This window comes from Sciurus vulgaris, assembly GCF_902686455.1.
Source record: "Sciurus vulgaris genome assembly, chromosome: 8".
NCBI classification, from domain to species: Eukaryota; Metazoa; Chordata; class Mammalia; order Rodentia; family Sciuridae; genus Sciurus; species Sciurus vulgaris.
This window is the reverse complement of record NC_136468.1, coordinates 60,385,067-60,408,962: the sequence shown is the minus strand read 5'-3', so window position 1 is coordinate 60,408,962 and position 23,896 is coordinate 60,385,067. Positions and strand designations below refer to the sequence as shown.

The following is a 23,896-nucleotide window of genomic DNA, read 5'->3' as shown; positions in this document are numbered from 1 at the left end:
ACTAGAAACCTTGGAGGGACTGTGGGAAAAACAGGGCCTCCAGGTTGATTCTTAGAAACCCAGGAGAACTATCCTCACAGGAAGAAACACTGGAACAAAAATAAAGCAGTTTTTGCAATGTAACAGTTTTATAATTTTTCAGAACCTGGCAATCAATATAATAAATCCATGACATACCACACTACTACAATTCTGTGATTATTAATTTCTTAGCATTCAGCAATCACAAACTCTCCTGATTATCCTACTTCTTCAAACAAAATGTCTTCTGATGAAGCAAAAGGAGATATTTTACAACCACTGTTTCAAAACTGTGCTAATGTAAAACTTCATTTAATATTATAAATTTTGGCTTAAAGTAATATTTTGCTCTTTTAAAAAAAAATCTAGTTGTTACTTGTATTGCCTAGATTTTATTGTTAAATGAACTACTTAAGAAAAGTACTACATTGCTTTCTGAATTCAGGTTTGTGTTACTTATGCTACTCTGATTAGATATTTGGCTGACTTCTCAGTTTCAAATTTTAAAATTTGTTCATCTTAGTTGAATAGAAATGTTTGTGTCAAAATATTTACACTATCATTAAATTTAAAAAGTATCATTATCTACTTAATTGATGGACAAAAATCTTTTCATTCATATATATATATAAATATATGAATATATATGAATGATGGGCCTCCTACTTCCTAGGAATAGTATCTTTCCTTTCTATTTTAGGATAATGGCTGAAGTCCCTGTGGGAAAAAAAGACAGTTTAACAAAAGAAAAGCACGCATATTGAATGTTAGGTTTAGGTGACATGGGAGCCTTTCTAAGGAATTGAGAACCCGAAGATTTAAGAAAGCAGGTCGACAGGTTTGAGGGAGAAGTGGATGATTCTGGAGAAGAATGCTTGGATAATCAAGTGTGATGTACTGGTAATAAACTGGAAGAAATATATCAAGGCCCCTTTGTTCCAATTCTTCTATGTCCCTGTGTCTTCAGAGATAAACATGCTTCTTTCCTCTCAGTATGGGGAGGGCACATCCCAACTGAGGGTTTTATGAGCAGCTTTAGGAACAGGGGTAACCAGTGAGAGTGAGCTTCCTGTCTCTGCAATTTTCTCCAATTCTTTCAGTTAAAAATATTTTAAGGTAGCACGTAGGGAACTCGATTCTGTACAACTCTGCAAAAGTGGTTTGTGAATATCACAGAATGGTAGGCTCTGATTCACAATCTGATTTTTCATTGCATGATGAGTGGATGTTCTTGACAAAAATGGTAGTGGAGGGGAAGAGTCCTGGCATACTACGCGAGAATTGATGAAATGTGCAGATGAACAATACGTGGGTTATATCAGAGGGAGGAATTAATAATCACGCTTTCATTTTGGCCATATTAACTGGGGAGATGGTGATACCACATCAGAAAATTAACAGATGATCAAGGTACTTGGGGAGCAAAGTAATGGAAAGAATAGTTGTTCTGGGCATCTGAGTCTTACCAGTCATTGAGACAGCCAAGCAGAAAAGGTCAGCACAGCTTGGTAAATGAGTTTAGAGGTCAGAAAAGAGGTTTGGTGGAAATGTATTAAAAGTTGATGACAGACAAGGGATCAGGGGAGAAAGCATGGGCATTGAAGATGACAGAGTGAAGGTCTTGCCCTGCATTTAGACAATACTGCAGATACAATAAAGAGGTGTGGACTGTAGCTACCCCGCCATCTTTCCTCATCTTTCTCTCCTCCTCACTTTCTCTATCCTCCTGGCTTTCACACTTTCTTGCATGTGCCCTTTCTTGTTTCCTCTCATTTTCTCTCTTACCCTGCAAGGAGACACTCTGTTTGCTTAAATAAACTCCCTTATGTGATTTCCCGTGTCCGGTGTGGTTTCTGTGGGATCCCTTACATTGGTGCCACGACTCGGGATGGGATCTTCCACTGTCTCTTAAGCAAGTGGAACTCCATCTGAGCCCCAGTGCCCCCGGACATGGCCCCACCTTCCATTCTGCCCGGAAGCTCTGCTCTGCATTCATCACTGGACTTCAAATCGCGTTTGCCTGGCCCCACATTGATGTTTGTGTGACAACACCATCTATGTGTTGCCTTCTCATCTCCAGTCAACTGCTCTGTGGCCTCAGGATGCAGGGGCACAAACTTGGCTGTATCAGTCTCCACCATGGGATCTGGGTCCTCCAATCTGGCAGATTCAATCCTGGGAACCCTTTGCCTGACTCCAGGCTTATATTTGGCCACAGTACCCTTTTGATAATCAATCAAAAATGGCCACGTATGCCCTGGCCACAGACTCGGCTGTATCAGTTCCCACCATGGGATCTAGGTCCTCCATCTGGCAGATTCAAACCCTGGGAATCCTTTGACCAACCCCCGGTACTTAAAGCCATCAAAATCCGTTTGTGTAATGGCACACAGCTTCCGTGAGCGAGCGGGCAGATGGAAAGAGATTCCTTATCTTCAAGTCTCTTCTTTCTTACTTCTTGGCTCTTCCTGCAGGCTCAAGCGCCTCCAGACCCTGCTTCCCCATATAACATAAGCTCCTAACATTGCACTTTGCAGCTCTGAAAAAAGTTAGGTTAATGTCCTAGTCTCTGTAACTTTCCTGAAAACAAAGAATAATGCTTACCTACATATATAAAGATTACTCACATAACTCTTTAGATCTGCATTTCCATCAGAGAACAGAACTCCATCTAATCTCAGCTTAATCTTCAAAATCTGTGTTTATAAACCTTTATTTGCCCCTCACTGAACTTGAGAATTTGGTCATGCTGGTCATGGCAAAAGAGGAAAAATTAGCTTCAAGATTAGAACATTTTACCTAAGATTTGTGAAAAGCCCCATCTTACCTGAGATAAGGCTCTGCCTCACAACCCTGCTGCATGTTAGAAGTTAGAATGGCTCCAAAGTAAGCCAGACTTTAACTCATTTAATGTTGTGTTCAATAAATGCCCATTTGTGGCACATACATACAAGTAGCATATATGGTTTTATCCTTTGCTACTCAAAATATGAATGTACGATGTCCAGTGGAGTTACATCAGAGACACATCTAATTGAATACATGAGGCCAGTCAAGAGGAATCCATAGGGAAAATAACAAAGCCTTGTGACAATGCCACTAACTTGAATGCATGCCCCCAAGTGAACCTGGACCAGTACTGTGCATCAGCTCTTGCTTCAGTCATCATCTTTTCACATCTGCCTCTTACCCAGCAAGCATCCTGTAGGACTAAGTGAGATTCTAATATTGAAAAGAATGTGCTTTTTATACACAATTGTCCCCAAACCACCACCATCAATGGAATTTGTTGTGGTAACTCATTTAAAGTTGTGTTCAAAAGTTTGATGTGTGTTATAAAGATTACTGTAATCTCAAACAGGGGATATAATAAATAACTCAGCCAAAATTCAAGATAGCTATTGCACAAACTGAAAAAAAAAAAAAAAAAAAGAGGTGTGAAAGGAGATTGAGGGAGAATTTGATAGTGAAAATATAGGGAAATCTGGGTTTCCTGAAAGCTAAAAGAATGTTTGAAGAAGGGAAACGAATAAGTTGTGGATGAAAGTGATATAGAAACCCCAGGTATGAAGAAGAAAAAAATAATACTCATTAGGTTTTATGTGAAGAAGGAAGAAGAGTTTTATCCAAATGCAATCTGAAATCTTATCGGAACGGGCTAGTCAGTGTGTGAGGGTGAAGATTATTGGATGGTATTGTTCCATACCTCCTGTGAGTTTTGCAGACAATATAGAAATGTAGCAAAACTAAAAGGGGCAATAGGTTTTTGTTAGTTCCTTCGTTTAATGGTAGAAGATACTGGAATCAGGTTTTATACTGATGAAGAAGTGAAAGAAAGCAGACTTGTTGGAAGAGGTACAGCATGAAATCCTCAATTAGGTTCACTTGGAATGTTAGAAAATGACAGCAGTCTATGATCAAAAGGATGAGCTTTAAAGTGGACCATTTTGCATGCTGGGACAAGGTGGTTATTCCCTTAAATTTCTATAGCATTCTCTCATATGAATCATGTGGAGTCTTAAAGTCCCGCTGCATGCTTCACAAAAATTGTAGATGAAGACTGTTATTTGAATATTCTTTTTTTTATTAAAAATAAAAAATTTACATAGGGCAATGTTGTTTGATTCATTCTGATTTTTCTTCCCTTTGCCCCCACCCCTTCTACCACTCTTTTCCCTCTATACAGTCCTTCCTTCCTCCATTCTTACCACCCTCCGTATTCCTAATCCTAAACCTAACCCTAACCCTAACTCTAACCCCTCCTACCCTCGATTATATGTCCTCATCCGCTTATCAGCGAGATCATTCATCCTTTAGTTTTTTGAGATTAGCTTATCTCAGCATGATATCCTCCAATTTCATCCATTTGCCTGCAAATGCCATAATTTTATCATTCTTTTATCATAATTTTATCATGGCAGAGTAATATTCCATTGTATATATATGCCACAGTTTCTTTAACCATTCATCAACTGAAGGGCATCTAGGTTGGTTCCACAGTCTGGCTATGGTGAATTGAGCAGCTATGAACATTGACGTGGCTGTATCTCTGTAGTATGCTGATTTTAAGCCCTTTGGGTTTAGGTCAAGGAGTGGGATAGCTGGGTCAAATGGTGGTTCCATTCCAAGCTTTCTGAGTAATCTCCATACTGCTTTCCAGAGTGGCTGCACTAATTTGCAACCCCACCAGCAATGTATGAGTGTACCTTTTTCCCCACATCCTCGCCAACACCTATTGTTGCTTGTGTTCTTGATAATCGCCAATCTAATTGGAGTGAGATGAAATCTCAGGGTAGTTTTGATTTCCATTTCTCTTATTACTAGAGATGTTGAACATTTTTCATATATCTGTTGATTGCTAGTACATCTTCTGTGAAGTGTCTGTTCATTTCCTTAGCCCATTTGTTGATTGGATTATTTGTATTCTTGGTGTAGAGTTTTTGGGTAGTGGGAACATTCCTTAACATTGTAAAGGCCATCTACGCTAAGCCCATGGTCAATATAATTCTAAATGGTGAAAAACTGAAAGCATTCCCCCTAAAATCTGGAACAAGGCAGGGATGCCCTCTTTCACCACTTCTATTCAACATCATTCTTGAGACTCTAGCCAGAGAAATTAGACAAACCAAAGAAATTAAAGGAATAAGAACTGGAAAAGAAGAACTCAAACTATCCCTGTTCGCTGATGACATGATTATATATTTAGAGGGACCTGGAAATTCCACCACAAAACTCTTAGAACTCATAAGTGAATTCAGTAAAGTAGAATGTTACAAGATCAATGCTCATAAATCCAATGCATTTTTATACATAAGTGATGAATCTTCAGAAAGAGAAATTAGGAAAACTACCCCATTCACAATAGCCTCGAAAAAATAAAATACTTGGGAACCAATCTCACAAAAGAGGTGAAAGACCTCTACAATGAGAACTACAGAACACTAAAGAAAGAAATTAAAGAAACCCTTAGAAGATGGAAATATCTTCCATGTTCTTGGATAGGCAGAATTAATATTGTCAAAATGGCCATACTACCAAAAGTGCTATACAGATTCAATGCAATTCCAATTAAAATCCCAATGATGTATCTTACAGAAATAGAGCAAGCAATTATGAAATTCATCTGGAAGAATAAGAAACCCAGAATAGCTAAAGCAATCCTCAGTAGAAAGAGCAAAGCAGCGGGTATCGCAATACCAGATCATCAACTCTATTACAAAGCAATAGTAACAAAATTGGCATGGTATTGGTACCAAAATAGACAGGTAGATCAATGGTACAGAATATAGGACATGGACACAAATCCAAATAGATACAATTTTCTCATACTAGACAAAGGGGCCAAAAATATGCAATGGAGAAAAGATAGCCTCTTCAACAAATGGTGCTGGGAAAACTGGAAAACCATATGCAACAGAATGAAACTAAACCCCTATCTCTCACCCTGCACAAAACTCAACTCACAATGGATCAAGGACCTTGGAATCAGACCAGAGACCCTGCATCTTATAGAAGAAAAAGTAGATCCAAACCTTCAACTTGTTGGCTTAGGATCAGACTTCCTTAACAGGACTCCCATAGCCCAAGAAATAAAAGCAAGAATCAACAACTGGGATAGATTCAAACTAAAAAGCTTTCTCTCAGCAAAGGAAAGTATCAGTAATGTGAAGAGAGAGCCTACAGAGTGGGAGAATATCTTTGCCACTCATACTTCAGATAGAGCGCTAATTTCCAGAATCTATGAATATTCTTTAGATAATCTTTAAACAAAAAAATGTGTAAGTTTAAACCAGAGACATCTCAAGTGTATCTTCTATCCACTGAGTTTCATGGGTTTTTTTTTTTTTTTCTTTCTTTCTTTCTTTGCTTACTTCTGGCTTTAGTATCCACTCTCAGCATCATTCAGATCCTTTTCAGCAGCTCTTCAGTATTATACGTAGTGTCCCTCTATTGAAATCCATTTACTAAGTCCTCAGCCTCTACCTCTTCTCTTCTGGGCAGATCCCAATATCCAAAATTATTTCACTAGGAAATGAACCCCATGGTCTACAACCACTGCCTGTATCTTCTGCTTTGCTTCTTTATTCTACAGCTCCATGTTTCATGGGAGCATTGATCCTTCAGAAAGAAAAGCTTTCATGCAATGTCTTCAACTCTCAGAACAGTCTCTCCCTCCCACAGCAATATTAGCAAAGCAATTAACATATCCATAACACCACTAAATCGGAATTATTTCAGCAGCTAATGTTATTCTCAATGTAAAAATTATATCTGAGAATAGACTTATTGTCCCAGGGTTCAGTCCTGAAGAATCTCCAGTATTTTGGAAATATGTATTCATCTCTGCACCCTCCCAGTTGTTGGAAGAAATCAAGATCATGCCCTATATTAAAATTGTCGTTTCTGAAGATGTTCCAAAGTTCTAGACATGTGTGTGTGTATATCACCTTAAGTTTTTGGACACGTAAATGTATGTAGAAATGGTGTTCTCCAATGTTCAACTTCGACTATGACGAAGTAGGCCGAGAGCTGGCTGATAATCAAGAATCTATTTTAATGCATTTAATCACTAGGGGTCAACTGAGGATTGGTTACAAAAGAGAAATGAATGGTCAAGCAATCACAAGGGCACTGAGGAGATGAGGATAAGGTAGAAAGAAGAATTCCCAAAGAAAGGTGTCTCTGCTCTCCGGTTAAATAGATGATGAAGAGTCATTTTCTTCAGGAACTTTATGACACAGGTAATATAAGCACTAGCATTGGGGCCCCAGTAATTGAAAATCCCTAGGAGTGGCAGTAGGGTCATTAACCCCATGGCTACATAAAGCACACCCTTATGTCCAGCTCAAGGAAATCCCAGTTTGGGATGCAGCAATGGCAAATACGGTACCATGGTAGTAGGTCTAATGAAATCAAGCTCACTAGTCTAATGAATATCCATCAGCAGACTGTGCCAACCTGATTTCGAGACCACCTGAGATAAACCTGGGGTGTCCACATAACACTTTCCTTGGAAGATAACTAGTGCTCATTGACGCATGGAAAGGCAATTATTCTGAGCATCTCACCAAGATAATTATGCTCATGAAAATCACAGTGTCAAGAAATTTTGAAGAAATTGATACTCAAAGATACTATCATTTTGCCAAAACTGCATAGGAAGTTGTTGGCAGATCCAAACTTTGAAGTATATTTGCATAATTCCAAGCCCAGTTCTCTCTATATCTTTGTCACAGCTATGGGCAATTATATTCCAATACAAAAATGGAATTCAAACCATTTTTCCCTTATTTTGACAGTAATATTTACAAGTGAAACAAATGTCCCAATATAAGTAATTTTTTTTAATTAAAAAATTACATACAGGCTATTACCTGTCATGTATTGAACTAGACTACTGTCTTCTTGGTAACACATTAGTCACATGTCTTATCCCCAGATATTAAAATTTTAGTGGTGAAAAGTATAGAGAAAAAAATTATGCTGAAACATGTATGAATATTAGTGGCACACATACAACAGCACATGTAACACTGGTCAATCAAAGCCAAAAGGAAGTTGGAAAGAAGGGGAAAAAGTTTCTAAGCAGAGATAGTAAAAAATTTAGAAAGTGAATGAAAGAATATTGTTTTAGGGAAATGTCAAGTAGTTCACTCTATGGTAGACTTAGAATCTCAGGATAATAGTACTAACTACTTGACATATGTTACAATTGAAAACTTCAGAAAAGTTAGGTATACCAGATCACAAAAGACCTAGTATATCCTAAATATATACTTATATATATGCTAAATGGAAAATCACTGAAGACTTTTAAACAAGGAAGTGAAATGAATGAAAGCTTAGAGTAAATCTTTATTGACTATGTGTTATATGTAAATTACAGTAATTTATAATGTTTATACAGTCTTCTTTCACTTGTTTTGTGGTTCAGAAATTTAGTAAACCTTCGTTTTAATGCTCATAATAATATCCAAAGGCTTTTATAAAAATGTGGCTCAAGTTATAAAGAAGTTAATGAAATATCTGAGTTTTAAAACCCTCTTTTGACAGTTGTAATTTGGCACCAGCTGGTGGCAATAATTGATTCCAGTTTAAATATCAATGAGGAAGATTCTGGGCATTCTGTATGGCTGAATTTTTTAGAAAACTGGCATCAATTCCAGAAAACTCTTAATAATGTGGGCTATTTACATAATCTCAATCCCAAGATACTGAGGCAGCAGATTGGTCTTGAATAATATAAAACAACATTGCACCTTTCACTTCTGAAGTGAAGTCACCAATGCCTGTCCTTCTTTGTAACTTCTCCTTTCATTCCTGATAGAGAGGGAAGGGGAACAAAGCAAAGTACCCAGCCCTATTTATATCCAAATTTGCATTATAACAGGACATATCATCACATTGTCTTACCAAAGGGGATTCTACTATACTATCAAATACTATCCTTACTTTGTCTTCAAATGAAATCATAGAAAGTAAGGTCAGATCACTAGAAAATATTAAATATTATGAAGAATGAAACTAATGTCTTTGGCTGGGTAATTAATGGTGAAATATTTTGCTTCCTTTCATATAAGAAGCAACAGGAAAACTAACAATAAAACTCCTGTTACTATCTAATTTGGTATGTTATTATACTCTCATTATGGGCACCTACATGTGTACACAAAGCACTATAAATTAGCCTGACTCCTTTCAATTAAATTTTGCATTGTGGCTCTTTTTACTCTATCTTGTGTTAGACATACAAGATTCTTAAAAGAAGCAGCAATAAATTATATTCCTCCTAGCAAATATGTTGCAAAATTATGCATACAGTTTCACAAGAAACTATGAAAGACTATCAAACTACAGTCTAAAATCATTTTGGTGACATATTAAATTTACTTATTATTCATTAAGATAGAACGCCATTCCAATTATTCCTCATAAAATTTAATTCTTTTCTATACAGGGCACATACCAACTTATAACGTGTTTTCTTTATATGTATAACCAAAATAGATATCCTTTCACATTGCACCTATTCACAATTCTTTGTGCTTGCAATTAACAAGAATGATGCAAGTCCATGAAATGAATAAGGATAGATGAAATAAATACATAATTCCCATACCTATTAACTTTACTCATGTAAACAGTATTCTAAATTACACAATTTTAAAGCAACATTTCAAAATATGATTTGGCAAAGTAATTTTTTTAATTATAAACTTAAAATTATATTGAATAACTAAATTAGCCTGATTGACATTCAGTAACATTCAATTTCACTAGAAAAATTTGCACATTCTAATTTAGTTTCTCTGCAAGGATAAAGCTAGAGCAGCCTCTTCAAAGGTTTTATTGACTGCCCAATTTGAAGATGTCTGTACTCAGCCTGCACTGTAACAAGCTGGCACTAATAAGCCATACATTAGATCCCAGTTATTAAAATACAAATTAGGCACCTTTTATGTTTATACATGTGTAAGTACAATTAATATTGCAGGCTTACTTGGAAATAAAATTGCTTTGGTTAACCAACCATTGCAATGCAATCAAATGAGATTTCAAATGCAACTGGAAAAGATCTGTTTGGTAGAAATAATAGCAATTATTTCATGCAGAACAATTAGTTTTCTAAGCTCTTTTTTCTTCCACCTGCCCTTAATAAAATAATTTTTCTATCATAATTGACATGAAATGTCACCTTTAATACCCATAAGTTGCATGTAGACCTGAAAGACAACTAGTAGACATAGATTATTTACAAATATTGGTTTGAACTTGTAAATGCATGACTACATAAATCTTAATCCATTTATAGTGTATGCCCTTTGTTCCCTCGATTGTACATTCAGCTGGGAATTAAATGGAGCTGAGGGAGAGTCTGAATTACATGAGGCCTTTGTTGTTGCCAGCATATTAGTGCTTTGCCTTTTGTTCTTGTTGTTTATGAGATCTCTCTACATTACACAGTAGGGAATGTTAATCAACATTTTGCCTAAGTAATATTAATGAAACTTGCTCACTTATACTTGAAGGAAGAAGCAGAATATTATATTCCTTTTTGAAATGTTAATGTATTTTTAGGAAATTATTTCTGCCTTCTAAATCATCTTAGTGTTGAATTATTAAAGGCTGGCATTAAAGAACTATTGCACTGGTGCAAATAGTTAAATATCTTAAAAGATGAAAGGATTATGAAGTTTAAATGGAGGACCTTTTAGAAGACAGTAGCATTTAACTTCAAATTAAACATTTTCAAATGTTTGATTAAACTACTGCCAAATTTGCAATTGTTTTGTATACTCTCATAAAATAAGAAGAGATTTAATGTCAATGATTTTTAAATTTCATCCCTCAATTTGAACTGTATTCTGGCCCTTGACTTTGCTATATCTAAAAACTACAATACTATCTACTTTATCAGAAAAAGAAAATAAGAAAAGTTTTCGGACTTTTATACTTTTTACATATTTCAGTCTTAAGAATAGGCAATTTTTATTTGTGTTTTATTCTTCAAGAAGAAAACTGCCACTATCTCAGTGTCCTATGACCTCATGGTATTTCAAAGGGTAGGGCTATTGTCACCACAATATGGCCAACATGGTAGGAGATGGAAAACATCAATTCTCAACGTGCAAACTGGACAGATATGTGTCTTGAGAACAACATTCATAGTTCTCCAAGAATATATGCAGGAAAAATAAAGGATAGAGCTCCAAAGTGAGTTAACCTGTTTTCCCTTTAACAATTTTTTTAATGTCAATTGATATCTTCATAGGTCCCAAATAAACTGTGAAGTAACCTAGAGGGAAATTAAGAACAAATTTGTTCAAGAATTCTCTCACAAGGCAACCACTACTTCCTAAGAAGAACATCTAGCACTACAGTAAACCATTTATTTTCTATTTGATCATGTAAGATTTACTAATGGCTTTTGGGTCACTTTGGGTCCAATTTGTCTTCTTGCATGACCATCACGGCAGTCATTAAGAGAATATATGATAGGGGTCACATTTCAAGGGAAGTTTATTTCATATTTTCATATCTCAAAAATAATACAGCTTAAATTTTGGGTGCATTGTAATTAAATTGATTTCTTTTTTTTTAAATAACTAAAATGATAGAGTGCCTTACAATGGACAAGGACTCGAATTCAATAAAATATCATAATATGTAACATGCATTGAGGATTGCATTGTAAGTAATAGTCACCATTACTTCTTTTTTTAAAAATTTTTTTTAGATGTTGATAGACCCTTATTTTATTTATTTATTTCTGTGTGGTGCTGAGGATCAAAACCAATGCTCACACATGCTAGGCAAGTGCTCTACCACTAAGCCACAACCCCGGCTCCTCACCATTACTTCTGTAAGGAGAAAAAAGTTATTGCCAAAATGATGACTTTGTGTTAATGAGCCCAAAATTTAAGAGATCACAATGTATCTAGGCAGAATCCATCCAGATTTGTATTGATCAGACTTCACACTGCTTTTACAAATGCCCCTCTGTTGGGAGGAAGAAGAACAATGTCCATTTAACATTAATCAAAAGTACTAATCAAAAGAATATTTACTAGGGTAGATTATTTTTTCCTTTTGTGTATTTGAGAAACACAATTTTGAGTTTTTTTCTTATATCTCAAAGTAACCAACTACAATGTAAATCCTAAAATTAGATAAGCTAACAATTGTCCTCAATATTTAAAAAGCTTATATTTTTACTTAGACACTGATTTTTTTAAACATATGGATGACAAATTAATCCTTATTGTCTTCACTATGATAATAGTGGAAAAGCTGATTCTCACATGACACTAAGAAATCAGGCAATGTGATCAAGTTACTGAGAGTCAAACAATTTGACAGCAGTCAAGCAGAGTCAAGTAGTCTAGTAGACTGATTAAGAAATATAGATGAGTGAAAAGATAGTACAATATGGATACTATCAGAAAAAAAATTGAGTATGGAAGATTAGCTAGCTGTTACAAGGGAGTGAAATATTCAGTGCATTTTCCTTTTATACACAAGAAAAAAAAAATACAAAGTGTTAGTTCCTAAACTTCACTTCTATGTTTCATGAACACACAATTTTAACTTTAAATTTGACACTTAAGTTTTACAGAATGGAATTATCACTCACATTCTAATCTTATTTTAAATAGGAAGTAGGGGTTGGGGAACATTAAGGTCCAAAAATCAATTGTCTGGAATTTTTTAGTAATGAGAAACTGAAGACATTTTTACTATAAACGAAATAATTCAAATATGTAACAGAAGTCCTAGTGCTGACCATTAAAGAGAAACTTCTACCCTGTGCCCTGTGGCTGTTAACAAAGCAGACATATGACAGAAAAACATCCTGGGAAGAATTTCTGCTATTTGTATAATTAAACCATTACCCCTTGGAACACTAAGCAAGTTTATTTTTAAAAAATAGAAAAGAAAAGAAAAAGTGCAAAAACTAATGCCAGCTGGCATGTCTAAAAGTAGGCCAGAGAAGGAGGAATACTTCTGGCCAAAATGAAGCAAATTAAATTTTAAGAGTTTTAATATATTCACTCTCCCTTTTATCACACTGCCAACCATCAAGGTGATCATGAGAAGCACATTCCTCTTTTGAATCTAAAATTGTAGAATGCAAATTGTTTTTCAACTAGTATATTCATAATATCTACCAAGATTACTCAGATATTATAACTTAGTGCTATTTTGGAGTCTTTTTGTAAATATCTAAGTATGGAAGAACATTTTAAAGAACTTTCTTTTTTTAATATAGAGCATAAGCCAGAATATTTAAACTAACTCAATTAGTACTGATTTCACAAAGTAAGGCTGCTTTTTTTTTTTTTTTTAGTCCCACATGTAACACCATAAGAATCCATCATTAAAACATTATTTTAATGCGATCATAATTATCCAAACACAAAAGTCAATCTATTTAAATGAAGTGGTTGAAAAGAGTCCTTACTGCAAAATCCTCCCTCCACTGATGGGCTGCTTGAACTTTCTCTGCTTCCAAAGCCAGGCGCTGAAAAAGAAACAGTAAATCTTAGAATTTAAGTGACCACATAAACATGTAATTGTTATATAAAGTGCTTGGGTTGTCTAATCAATTACAAGGACATTCAAAAAAGCAGATGAGACTCTGTTTATGATTCATAAATTCTAAATCATTTAGCAATCTAACCTATTAAAGTTGATGTTTTTACTATTTAGTGATAAATAACAAATCTATTCTTAAACACCATTCAGTTTACTACCTCTGCTGTCACCAGCAGTAGTGTCCTCTGTGAGTGCTTTCTTTCAATAACTTAACATTTCAATTTGTGAAAAAGTATCAGGGCAGTATATTAATTTTGGTAGAACCTTGTTGACACTTCAAGCCTCTAATTAAATTCTGCTCCAGTTAAGTGACATTTTTATTTTTATTTTTTTAAGTGACATTTTTAAAGTCAATGAGCTACCATTAAAAACCACAGGTAAACTGTATTAAGGCTAATAAAATCTCTATCTAATAAAATGTGAATTGCTTGTAGAACACTCCTGTTTTCATAGATAGCTATATAGGTATATCTTGTAACAATAACAAATGCAGCAGAAAATAATTCTTTCACTTAACTGTAGTACAGTACAATAGAGTATCAAACATTAAAACTAAAACTAGATTGAACACTAGATAGAAACGAAGAACCTGGTTCAGCACAGATAACAGAGAAAATGAAAGCTTAATTCTGTTCCTATTATGAAAAACCAGAAAGGTTCATTAAATATCTTTATTGTAAATGAGATCATACATGTTTATATGAAGTTCTTTTAGCTATTGATGATAAATACATATACAATTATAACAGATATGTTAACACACACATCCCTACAATACCAATTGGTTTGAACATTTAAAATTTTTAAAAGTCATTTTAAATACTGTTAAGGATTTAACTTTATGAAAGCTAACTAAAACCTAAGGCTTCTGACTGCAAAGTTTGTGTTCTTTCCACAAAATCACTCTTTAGTTTCTTACACAGTCCATGAAAAAGTGGCATCAGCAGATATTCACAGTACATATCAAGACACAGCAGTATCAAAACCAGAACACTGGAGAAATCCATTTGGCAGCAATTTTTTAGAAATTGATATAAATATGAAAATAAAAATCAGCACTGAAAAAATATTGTGCGGTATTTTGGTTTGGGAACTGTCTTTAGAAAGATCTTGTCCTCCAATCCTGAGAGACTGTTGCTTATCAGTAAAAAAAAAAAAAAAAAAAAAACAGCTTTTGATATGCAGTGGTCTGCAGAAGAAAACAGAGGGGAAGCAAGCTTATCAGATCAGAGAAAGAGCAGCTCCCTGGAAGGCCATGCATTCTCAACCTTCACTCTGTCACTGGCATCAAATTCTGTCAGGTGATATGAAAGTGCACTAAAGCAGTATAATTATAAAGTATATAAAGATATAATTTTATCATTCTAATCAATGACATCAAATATATCTTTTCTTAGAAATAGACTATATTGACTATTTTCCAAACAAAAATTTGAGGAAATATTTTGCCTCCTACTTTGGAGATTAATTGTGGTTTAAAGGTTTTGTTTTTTTTGTTTTTTTGTTTTTTTTTTTTAAATCTTTGTGAAATATTTAATTAAAAGGATTTTTCCTTTGATAGCTTTAAAAGAAAACTGTCAGGAATCAAGACAGTTCAGTGAGACTCAGATAATGTTGGGACTCATATTTAAATATTAAATATTTACTTAGAGACATAATTTAAGCAAATTCCAAAATAATTTCTTGGACTACTGTATATCAAGAGTTTTCCTTTTTTAATAAAGGGGTAATAGATAAGAACAGATTAATCCAAGTAAAATATGCATGCGTTATGTGATTAATGTTCAAACAGTTAACACCCAATAAGGATTAGCAAATTACTATATTACCCCTATGTTGACAATCTAATTATCACCCTAATGAGTTTTACCTATCTTCATCAAAAGGTTATTAACATATCAAAAGGATCGTGATACTCATTTGAATGGCCTAACAATACCTATTGAAAATAGCAGACTTAGGTGAATGAACAGACTTTTGTGTGTTCTGAAGAAAGTGTAAGGGTACCACCAGTTACCTTGGAGCTATGGTATAATGAACATGAGCTTCTAAATCATATAGATCTGATATCCAACTCTAATATTGCCTATCACCAACTACAGAATCTTAGGCAAAGATTTTAACTGTGTTCAGCTGCTAGGATATTTATCTACTTTATATATTTTCTACTTGGTATGCAAAATATATGGGATATTATCAAAACCATAAAGCTTTGCTTCCATTTGAACTTTACAAAGGTTGACTTCATAGAATGTCAGAACTACAGTCACTGATTACCACCTCAACATGTAAATACCAATGAAAGGAATGAGAGCCCTTAGTGGTCCCTAAATTCTACTGTAGTTCACCCTGCAGAAAAGCTTCTATCTATAGAACTATGTGGAGGTAAACATGCAGCTCTGGGGAATAGTTTAACATGGCAGTCAATGTGCATTCAATTTTATTTTATTCTATTTTTACCATAAATGACAGAAAAGGAAAGTAGATGTTTTTGCCTGCTTTCTGGTCTCACTTCCTAGAGGAAATGGAGATAGTGGGGTTGACATTTCTTCATCCTTTCTTATGCTGACAAGGAGCTCTTGAAGACCTCAATAGACAGGGCATTGCAGACCTCTATGAATATTTAGTGTCATATTTCATCTCAAAGGAGAAGCTCTTTTCTTTCCAATAACCTTAAAGGATGCAGTTCATTTAAATTCATATAAATATGTAGGTTCAGAATTCTTCCTAAGCCTTCTAGCAAATTATGTTTCCTGATGAAAAAGAATTTTACTATGAAAACTTAGTGTAGAGAAATTGTTCTGTGTTTTTAATCCCATCTTTTTACTTCATATTGCTTTAAATATTTCTATAAAGAAATATTACTGGTACTTGAAAAAGCTCAATTGGACTAAATAATTCAGGTTGGAGATAGGAACTTGAGGTTAAAAAGTTACAAAATGTAAGTGAACTACCCAGGATGAGTTAATTTCAGCACATTCCAACATTTAATAACTATAGTAACTAAGTAAATGAATGAATACACATCCTGAGTGGAGGAAAAGTATCTTAAGAAGAAATACAGTGTGGCCAGGTGAGGTGGCAGTAGACAATAGCCCCAGCTACTCCAGAGCATAGTGTGGGGAGATCACAAGTTTGAGGACAGCTTGGGCAACACAACATGACCCTGTCTCAACAAAAAAAAGTATAATAGTGTGTACTTGTATTCAATAAACCTTTACTAAGCACTTGCTGTGTGTATGTGTATAGGGGGCAAAATACAGAACCACAGTTTCTGCTTCTGAAGCAAACAAACCATCTACTATTTCTTTTACCCTCTGGCTCACTCTTGACTTCGCACAGGAATATATCACACCCCTTGTGGTATTTGACAGATGCTGTCTGAATCGGTTCAATATATATGATTTGTTAGTTTTACTTTATTTCAGTGGCTTTTCCATGTGGAAAATAAAATTTTTAAAGCACTGCTTTTTATCCAGACTGAAAATATGAAGTGTTGCTAGTCAAAGACAAGATTTAGTCACAAGTCATTTTTGGAGGGGAGACTGAAAAGACTGAAAAGTCAAGAAACCAACAGTCTGAAAACTACCACCCAGCAATTCCTTTTATCATTTTTTATATTTGGTCTATAACTTTTTATGAGAAATAAAATATTTCAAATCACTTTGAAGTTCACCTTAGTCAGTTCCTTGACCAATGACCCAGACCCCAGCAATCACTGCAACGCAGGGATAACTATCTTTGCGCTGTTTGGAATGTACTTTTTAAGTAGGTGCATGTTATCCCATGTTGATATTGTCAATTATTCTTCCTAGTAGGCTGCAAGCAGGTTGAACACCAAAGAGAAATTCCACTGGTTTCACGAGGGGAATGAGTTTTCTATGGAGAACCCATCACCCTTTCAAGTGATGGTTTAGATTAAACAAGACAATCAGTGAAGGTCAGTGATGTATGAGAAGGTTTTCTGAGGAATTTAAAAAGTAAAAGTAATGCCTGAAGGAGGGCAGTGCCCCTCAGGGAAACTATGCTGGAGTCATCTCTGAGACCCTTTTCAGCACCAAAATCCTATGTTTCTATAGCATCTTTATCATCAGAACACAGAAAAGGCCTTATTTGTAAACACAGACCTGTCTATTCCAACAAGAGACCAGCATGCCTTCCACACAAGCACTACTCATGCCATCTAAATTATCCTAAATCATCATGTCAAGCAGGATTTAACAAGACAAGGCACTGCCCTCTCTCTCCGGCACTGTAGGTTAGCAATGCACCTCAAACAAAGATGACCAAAGCTGCTGTGTTACTCATGCTTGCCCAAACTACGCTTTTGCTGATCTTCGTTTTTGTTTAATGGCACGAAATATAAGCACATAATCATTTTTTTTTTTTGTAATTTCCCAATTTTATTTTTGGCAGGACAGCCCCATATTGATTCCAAGTTATAAAAAGTATTTTTAATATAATCCAATTCTAATTTAGAAAAATATATTCAAATATTGAGTGACTACTGAATTTTGATAAAATAGTGTAGCTCCTATCCAACTACTGGTTTATGGTGGAGAAATTTATTTTAAAAAGAGAGTTTGTCTTTTAGATTACTGCTTCGCAAAAGAAGAACAGGCTGTTATTATATACTCTGGCTAAAGTCTGTAATAGGTTAAGCAAATAGAAATAAAAGCACTGTGCATTCAAGTTAGTTTTGTCCATTAAAATGTCTTAATACTTCTATAAGTACTTCAATTATTAAATGAGAGATTATTAAAATTAATAATAAAATATTAACTTGGAATTATTCTAAGCCAAACCACAAATTCATCTTACACTGCATAAGGTACAATACAAAGTTATAGATTTTTTTTTATATTCTTATCATTTTCTTACAACCGATTTCATGTCAGTTTGTGTGAAAAATCTCATAATACATTTTTTCTTTGTGGTGTAAGCTTTTAGAAAGCATAATATATGTAAAACATATCAATAAAACTTGCTGAAATCAAACCAGTCATCATTTATTTTTCTATTTATGGCCAAGTGAAAAATAAAACTTTGGAACATGGCTTCTGATCCTGTTGTATAGATTTGAAGCTGGATCTGACATCTTCAGTAAAGACTTTTGAGATTAACCACAAAGGTTCCAATCTAATCTTCAGAGACATAATTAGCTCAAAAAGAAAAAAAAAAAAAAAAAGAAGAAAGGAAGGAAGGAAGGAAGGAAAGAAGGAAAGAAGGAAGGATAGAAGGAAGGAAAATAATCAATCAATCTGGCAGACTCTTAAGAATACTTTGAATACAGAAGCCAGGGTAAAGGAGATATAATCTGTTGAGAACTGTAAAAACCCCTTTCAGCAGTAGTGAGAGTAAATGGTAGACGACTGATAATTATCATTATCTTTCTTTGACTACTGCACAAAATAATAAAAGATTGCTCAACTGAATGTGACTCCCACATCAGCTCTACACTTTATTACCTGCAAAGAATTAACCAACCAGCTTGATTAACAAACCTGGACCTCATACAAAACCTTCCAACCCTACCACCATTCACAGATTCTGATTTTATGCCTGTTGTCATTACAACAAATCTACAGGTTCAAAATGTTCATCTTTTCCTTCCATTAAACCTGAAAAGACTCTCCCAGAGAGCAATATTTTAGAGATATTAGACATAAATTTAGTTACTCTTTGAGAGATACTACTTTAAATAGAATCGATTTGTAAGCAGTCTACAAACAGCCCACTGCCCTTCACTGGTGCCAGGAGCTAATTTACCATGACGCTCATAAGGCTATACTGGTGCCCTCTCCCAAACTAAGCCATCAAGCCTGTGTTCCTTAGGTGCATGAAGTACTTCCTTCATGTCTGTACACCTCTAATATCTTCCAATTGTGTGGCAGAGAGCAGGTACTCAGTAAATATGTGTGACATGAAAATATGGAAATAATCATTGGCAAGTATTTCAAAGATGCATCAATATTTATGACTAGATTCATGGAATCACCATCATTCATTGTCCTGATGCTTTGAAAAAGATATTCTTAAGACTTTCTGGCCACAAAGTTGTCTTCCTACAAGACAAGGATGATACTCAATGAATACATCACCCAGTTCTTAAAAATTGCTACACTGACTCAACACCCCCTGACCCTTAAAAATTAGAACTTGACTGGGGACATGGTAGGGATTCAGCTGACTCCATGGAATTGTGTTCTGGGATTCTAGAATTAATCTATAATCAGTTACCTTCTTCTCTAGATATTGAATACTACTGCAAATTTAGAAACTCACAAGCAGGTCTTTATAGAGAGAAAAGAATTTGAACACTGAAGAGGAATGTGGGGAGTTCTCGGAACTAGTTTAGCCCTTAGCTCTGCTGATGATATGCTCTGGGGTCCTACATAGTTGAGCTATAATACCAAATTTACATTAGGAGATCATGCACTCAGGGAATGCAAACAGTACCGCTTCAGCTGAGAACTGAACTAAGATGAGAAGGTATGCTAATTCTAAAGTTCAGTCAGTGATTTATTTGTAGGCAATTCCTTGGTAAGCAAACACCAAACTTAAGTTGGTATAGGTGGGTTGTTTCATGCCACTATGTGAACTCCCCTTAAGTATCTAGCAATTATTTTCTGTATTGTGTTACTAAGAAATATAATGAAAGTAGCTTATCCACTTAATAGCTGTGACCAGGGGCAAGTTAAATGAACACCTTTCACCTCAATTTTCTCAACTACAAAACAAGGACTATAACAGTTCATATATTGCTGTATTATAAGGGTTAAATAGAATGTTTGTGGAGTCCTCAATAAGTACTATCACATTAAAAGTTGAGGTAGAGAGAAACAGCAACTCTTAAATTATAAACAATAAAACAACAAACTCTAGAAATTTGTATTGAAAAAGGTTACATCTACTTTCAAAGGAGAAAAAATCCATTCTGGAATAAAGAAAGTTATTAAACAGGGCACACAATTGCTAAAACTGGAGACTTTAAAATTATTTCGACTATTCCCCTGAGTTAGTCCCACTTTCAATTCTAAATTCTCCAATCTTGCAAGTTACTTTCTGTCTTGTGAATGGCTGCTGACAGAAACTGTATTTTCAAAGATATTTATATGGCAAACTGCATTGAAAGAGATAGCATCTTGCTCCAAAGTGGAAGACGGATTTATGTGTTGTCTAGAAAAATAAAAATAATGTTCCAGAGCAAATTAGATAGTTTTGCTGACAGGCTCCTTTAAAAGATCAAGGTTCAGCCAGGTGCCAGGGCACATACCTGTAATTCCAGATACTCAGCAGGCTGAGGCAGGTTCAAGGCCAACCTCAGAAACTTAGGGAGCCCTGTATCAAAATAAATAAAAATAATGGACCGAAAATACGGCTTGGTAGAGAGTATTCCAGGATTCAATCCCCAGAAGTGGGTAAGAAAAAGAAAAAAAAAGAGAAATCAGGGTTTCCAAGCTCAGGTTTCTGGGCTACCACTGTTCATAGGGTAGCCAGTTGTGCTGCCCAGCATCTCCCTTCTTGGGTGTGAGGGTCACAGAGCCTTTTTGCAAGTATGAAGTGCCTGTCGCCTCTTCTGCTGAGTTCTGAAGTCTGACTCAATCTGATTCAGTCTCCACTGCCTATAAATTGTGGTTGGCCAGCTTGTTAGCTTGCAAGTAGGTCAAAACTTCAGACATTGCATTCTTGTGATTTTTATGATTAGGTTTTCTTTCCAATTTGGTCTTGAGGCCTGCTTCTTGAGAGTAGACATAAGCCAAGCCTCTGCTCCCTAGGAGAGCCCTGACCAGGGAAAGGAGATCAGGCACCGGTGTGTCAGGTGAAACACATACCAACAGGAAGCCAACTATATCCTGAGGAGACAGGGAGTTCAACCAGTGGGTGAGGAGGGCAAGGCCTGTGAGATAATGCCTATATGAGGGTCCATAGGCATCAATCCTAGGCTTTCCTGTGGGGTTATGGATTGGTAGTTTAAAGAAAACAGATTGGTGGGGGGAGTGTCAATTATATGACTCTGGTGTTGACTCTTAGATTTACTATGGTCAGCAGCTATGGATGTGTCAGGTTTTGGTCAATCAGAAGAGGAACAAGGAAGCCACAATGCAAACAAGGCAAGTTTCTACTAGGCCAAAGGTGATTAGGTATGAGTGGGTCTGAAGAAACTCCTGTCAGATCTAAAGAGGGTGCCAAGGCAGGAACTATATTAAACAAAATTTTGCTGCATCGTATCTGGTTAAGTTTGCTTCTATAAAACACAGAGCCACCTCTCCATTTCCAAACACTCACCATCAATTAAATGATGACATCTTTATTTTGTCTTCAGTACTACTATACTGACCATGTGCTGGGTGTCTTAAGAGTCATGGCATGTCTAAATAGTGCTTCTCGAAGTATGCCTAGACCAGCTGGGGCAACATCACTAGTAAATTTTCAAACATGAAAATTCTACAACACTACCCTATAATATTAAATTAGAAACTCCTGGAGTGGGTCCTGTCAATCTATGGTCTGAATAAAACCTTCAAGGGACTCCAATGTGCACTAAAGAGTGAGAAGTGGTACTCTAAAGCAAACATCGCCATTACACAGATTTTTTTCAGAGATCAAGTGAGATTTTTACAAAAAAAAAAATTTAATCAACATTTTAATCACCATTAGCTATTTTGAATAAAGAAGGAGAATAAAAGGAGATAAGAATTATTTTATTTGTTGACACTACATAATCCAACAGGCATTCATTACTATGGTTTAAGTACATGAAAGTGTTCCCCAAATTCCGTCTTAAATAGATTATATCTATTTCAGCCACCTCCTCTTTTTTTTTTTTTTAATTACACAATAATTATGTCATCTCCAGCTCTCTTTCTTCTAACACCTACCCTTTGACTCTCTTTATATCAAAGGGGATTTGGTTCCATTACCTCAGGCTACTCTTCCACTGGCTGTAAACTATTTATCATTCCTGCCTAGCTATTTTAATTTCTTTTTGCTTTTAAATAATTTACCTTTGAGCTTAATTAACTCACACTGGCAGCCAATTTGGTGAGTGGGTTGTCTTAAAAAAAGAAAAGTGTGATCTTAGACAGTAGGCAAATTTTCTGTTTTGCTAAAGTTGCTATGGAAACGCTTTCCCCTTTTTGTTCAAGTATGGGAGGATAGATGTACCACATTCTGTGGCACATAAAAGTGTGTGCTATATCCGCACACTGGTATACTCTTTCCTCCTTGGAGCTGGAAAATCATGATGATGTGTAAATCAGGCAATCAAATTAGTAAAATATGCAATTTACTAGGTTTTTTTTTTTTTCAGTGTAAAAAACATAATTTCCTAGTAATGGGAAAAATATGCGATTTTTATTTTCCCCTTTTCCCTTTTAAATGCTGAATATGTTCAGTAACTCTTCAATTTGTATTTTCACTTGAAGCACTACTATTATTTCTCTTATTCTCAGTAAGTCTTAACAGTTTCAGTAAAAGCTTCCAGAAACTAACATTATGAACGAGTTCTCATACTATTACCCTATAATTGTCTGCTCACATTTGTCAAATTTAAGATTTCTAACAGAAAATTTTAGCTCTTGGCTTACAAGTGCAAAGTTCAAAAAGCCTCCTTCAAACAGAAATGCACAAATGCTTTTTCAGATATGCAAAAAGCACAAATGCTTTCTAAGAAAAATTTGGATTGCATATTATACAATGTAACTTACATGTTAAAATAATGATAGTTAAAATGTATATAGCTCTTCATAATTTATGAAATTTCATTTACAGGTAGACCTCAGATAACCATCATAATGAGATACAAATAAAAATAACAGCCAGTATCTTTTCAATACCAAGACCTTAATATATGCTTTTCAGGAATTATCCCATATATCTTTCCTAAAAATGTAATAGACACTACTATTAGCTCCATGTTACAGATGGGTAAACAAGTTAGAGAGTCTAACTCAGAATTAGAAATGTTACTGCTAATAAGAATAAATATTAACAACATTGGGTGTAGTGGTACACACCTATAATGCCTCAGGAGGCTGAGGCAGGAGGATCACAGGTTAAAAGACAGCCTCAGCAACTTAGCAATGAAACAGAGTCAGATGAGAAAAAAGAAAAAAAAGAAAAATACATTTTGAGGGTATAGTTTCCTTTTCAGAAATTCCATTAACTCTTATTTCTTCTGGAGAATTCTATCACATATGACTTAAAAGTGGAGGGAATGGTTGGTGCCTAGTTGGAACATAGAGACTACATTCACACTGAAAAGTTGAGAAGGGCA

At 35.2% G+C, this 23,896-nt stretch overlaps 1 protein-coding gene and 1 long non-coding RNA gene across 14 annotated transcripts in view; one reads left to right on the top strand and one right to left on the bottom strand.

The window, feature by feature from the left end:
- The window catches only part of CACNA2D1 (calcium voltage-gated channel auxiliary subunit alpha2delta 1), a 455,544-nt gene that overhangs the window by 201,555 nt on the left and 230,093 nt on the right, over positions 1–23,896 (bottom strand). For all 13 annotated transcript variants that reach the window (XM_079151110.1, XM_079151106.1, XM_079151111.1 and 10 more), the window contains one exon: positions 13,484–13,543. In XM_079151110.1, the coding sequence (XP_079007236.1) occupies positions 13,484–13,543 (60 nt within the window). The remainder of the gene's footprint in view (positions 1–13,483; positions 13,544–23,896) is intronic.
- On the top strand, positions 686–12,237 carry LOC306668071. The gene is made up of 3 exons (XR_013765724.1): positions 686–1,682; positions 3,457–4,083; positions 6,257–12,237. It is a non-coding gene; the product is annotated as an uncharacterized lncRNA (long non-coding RNA).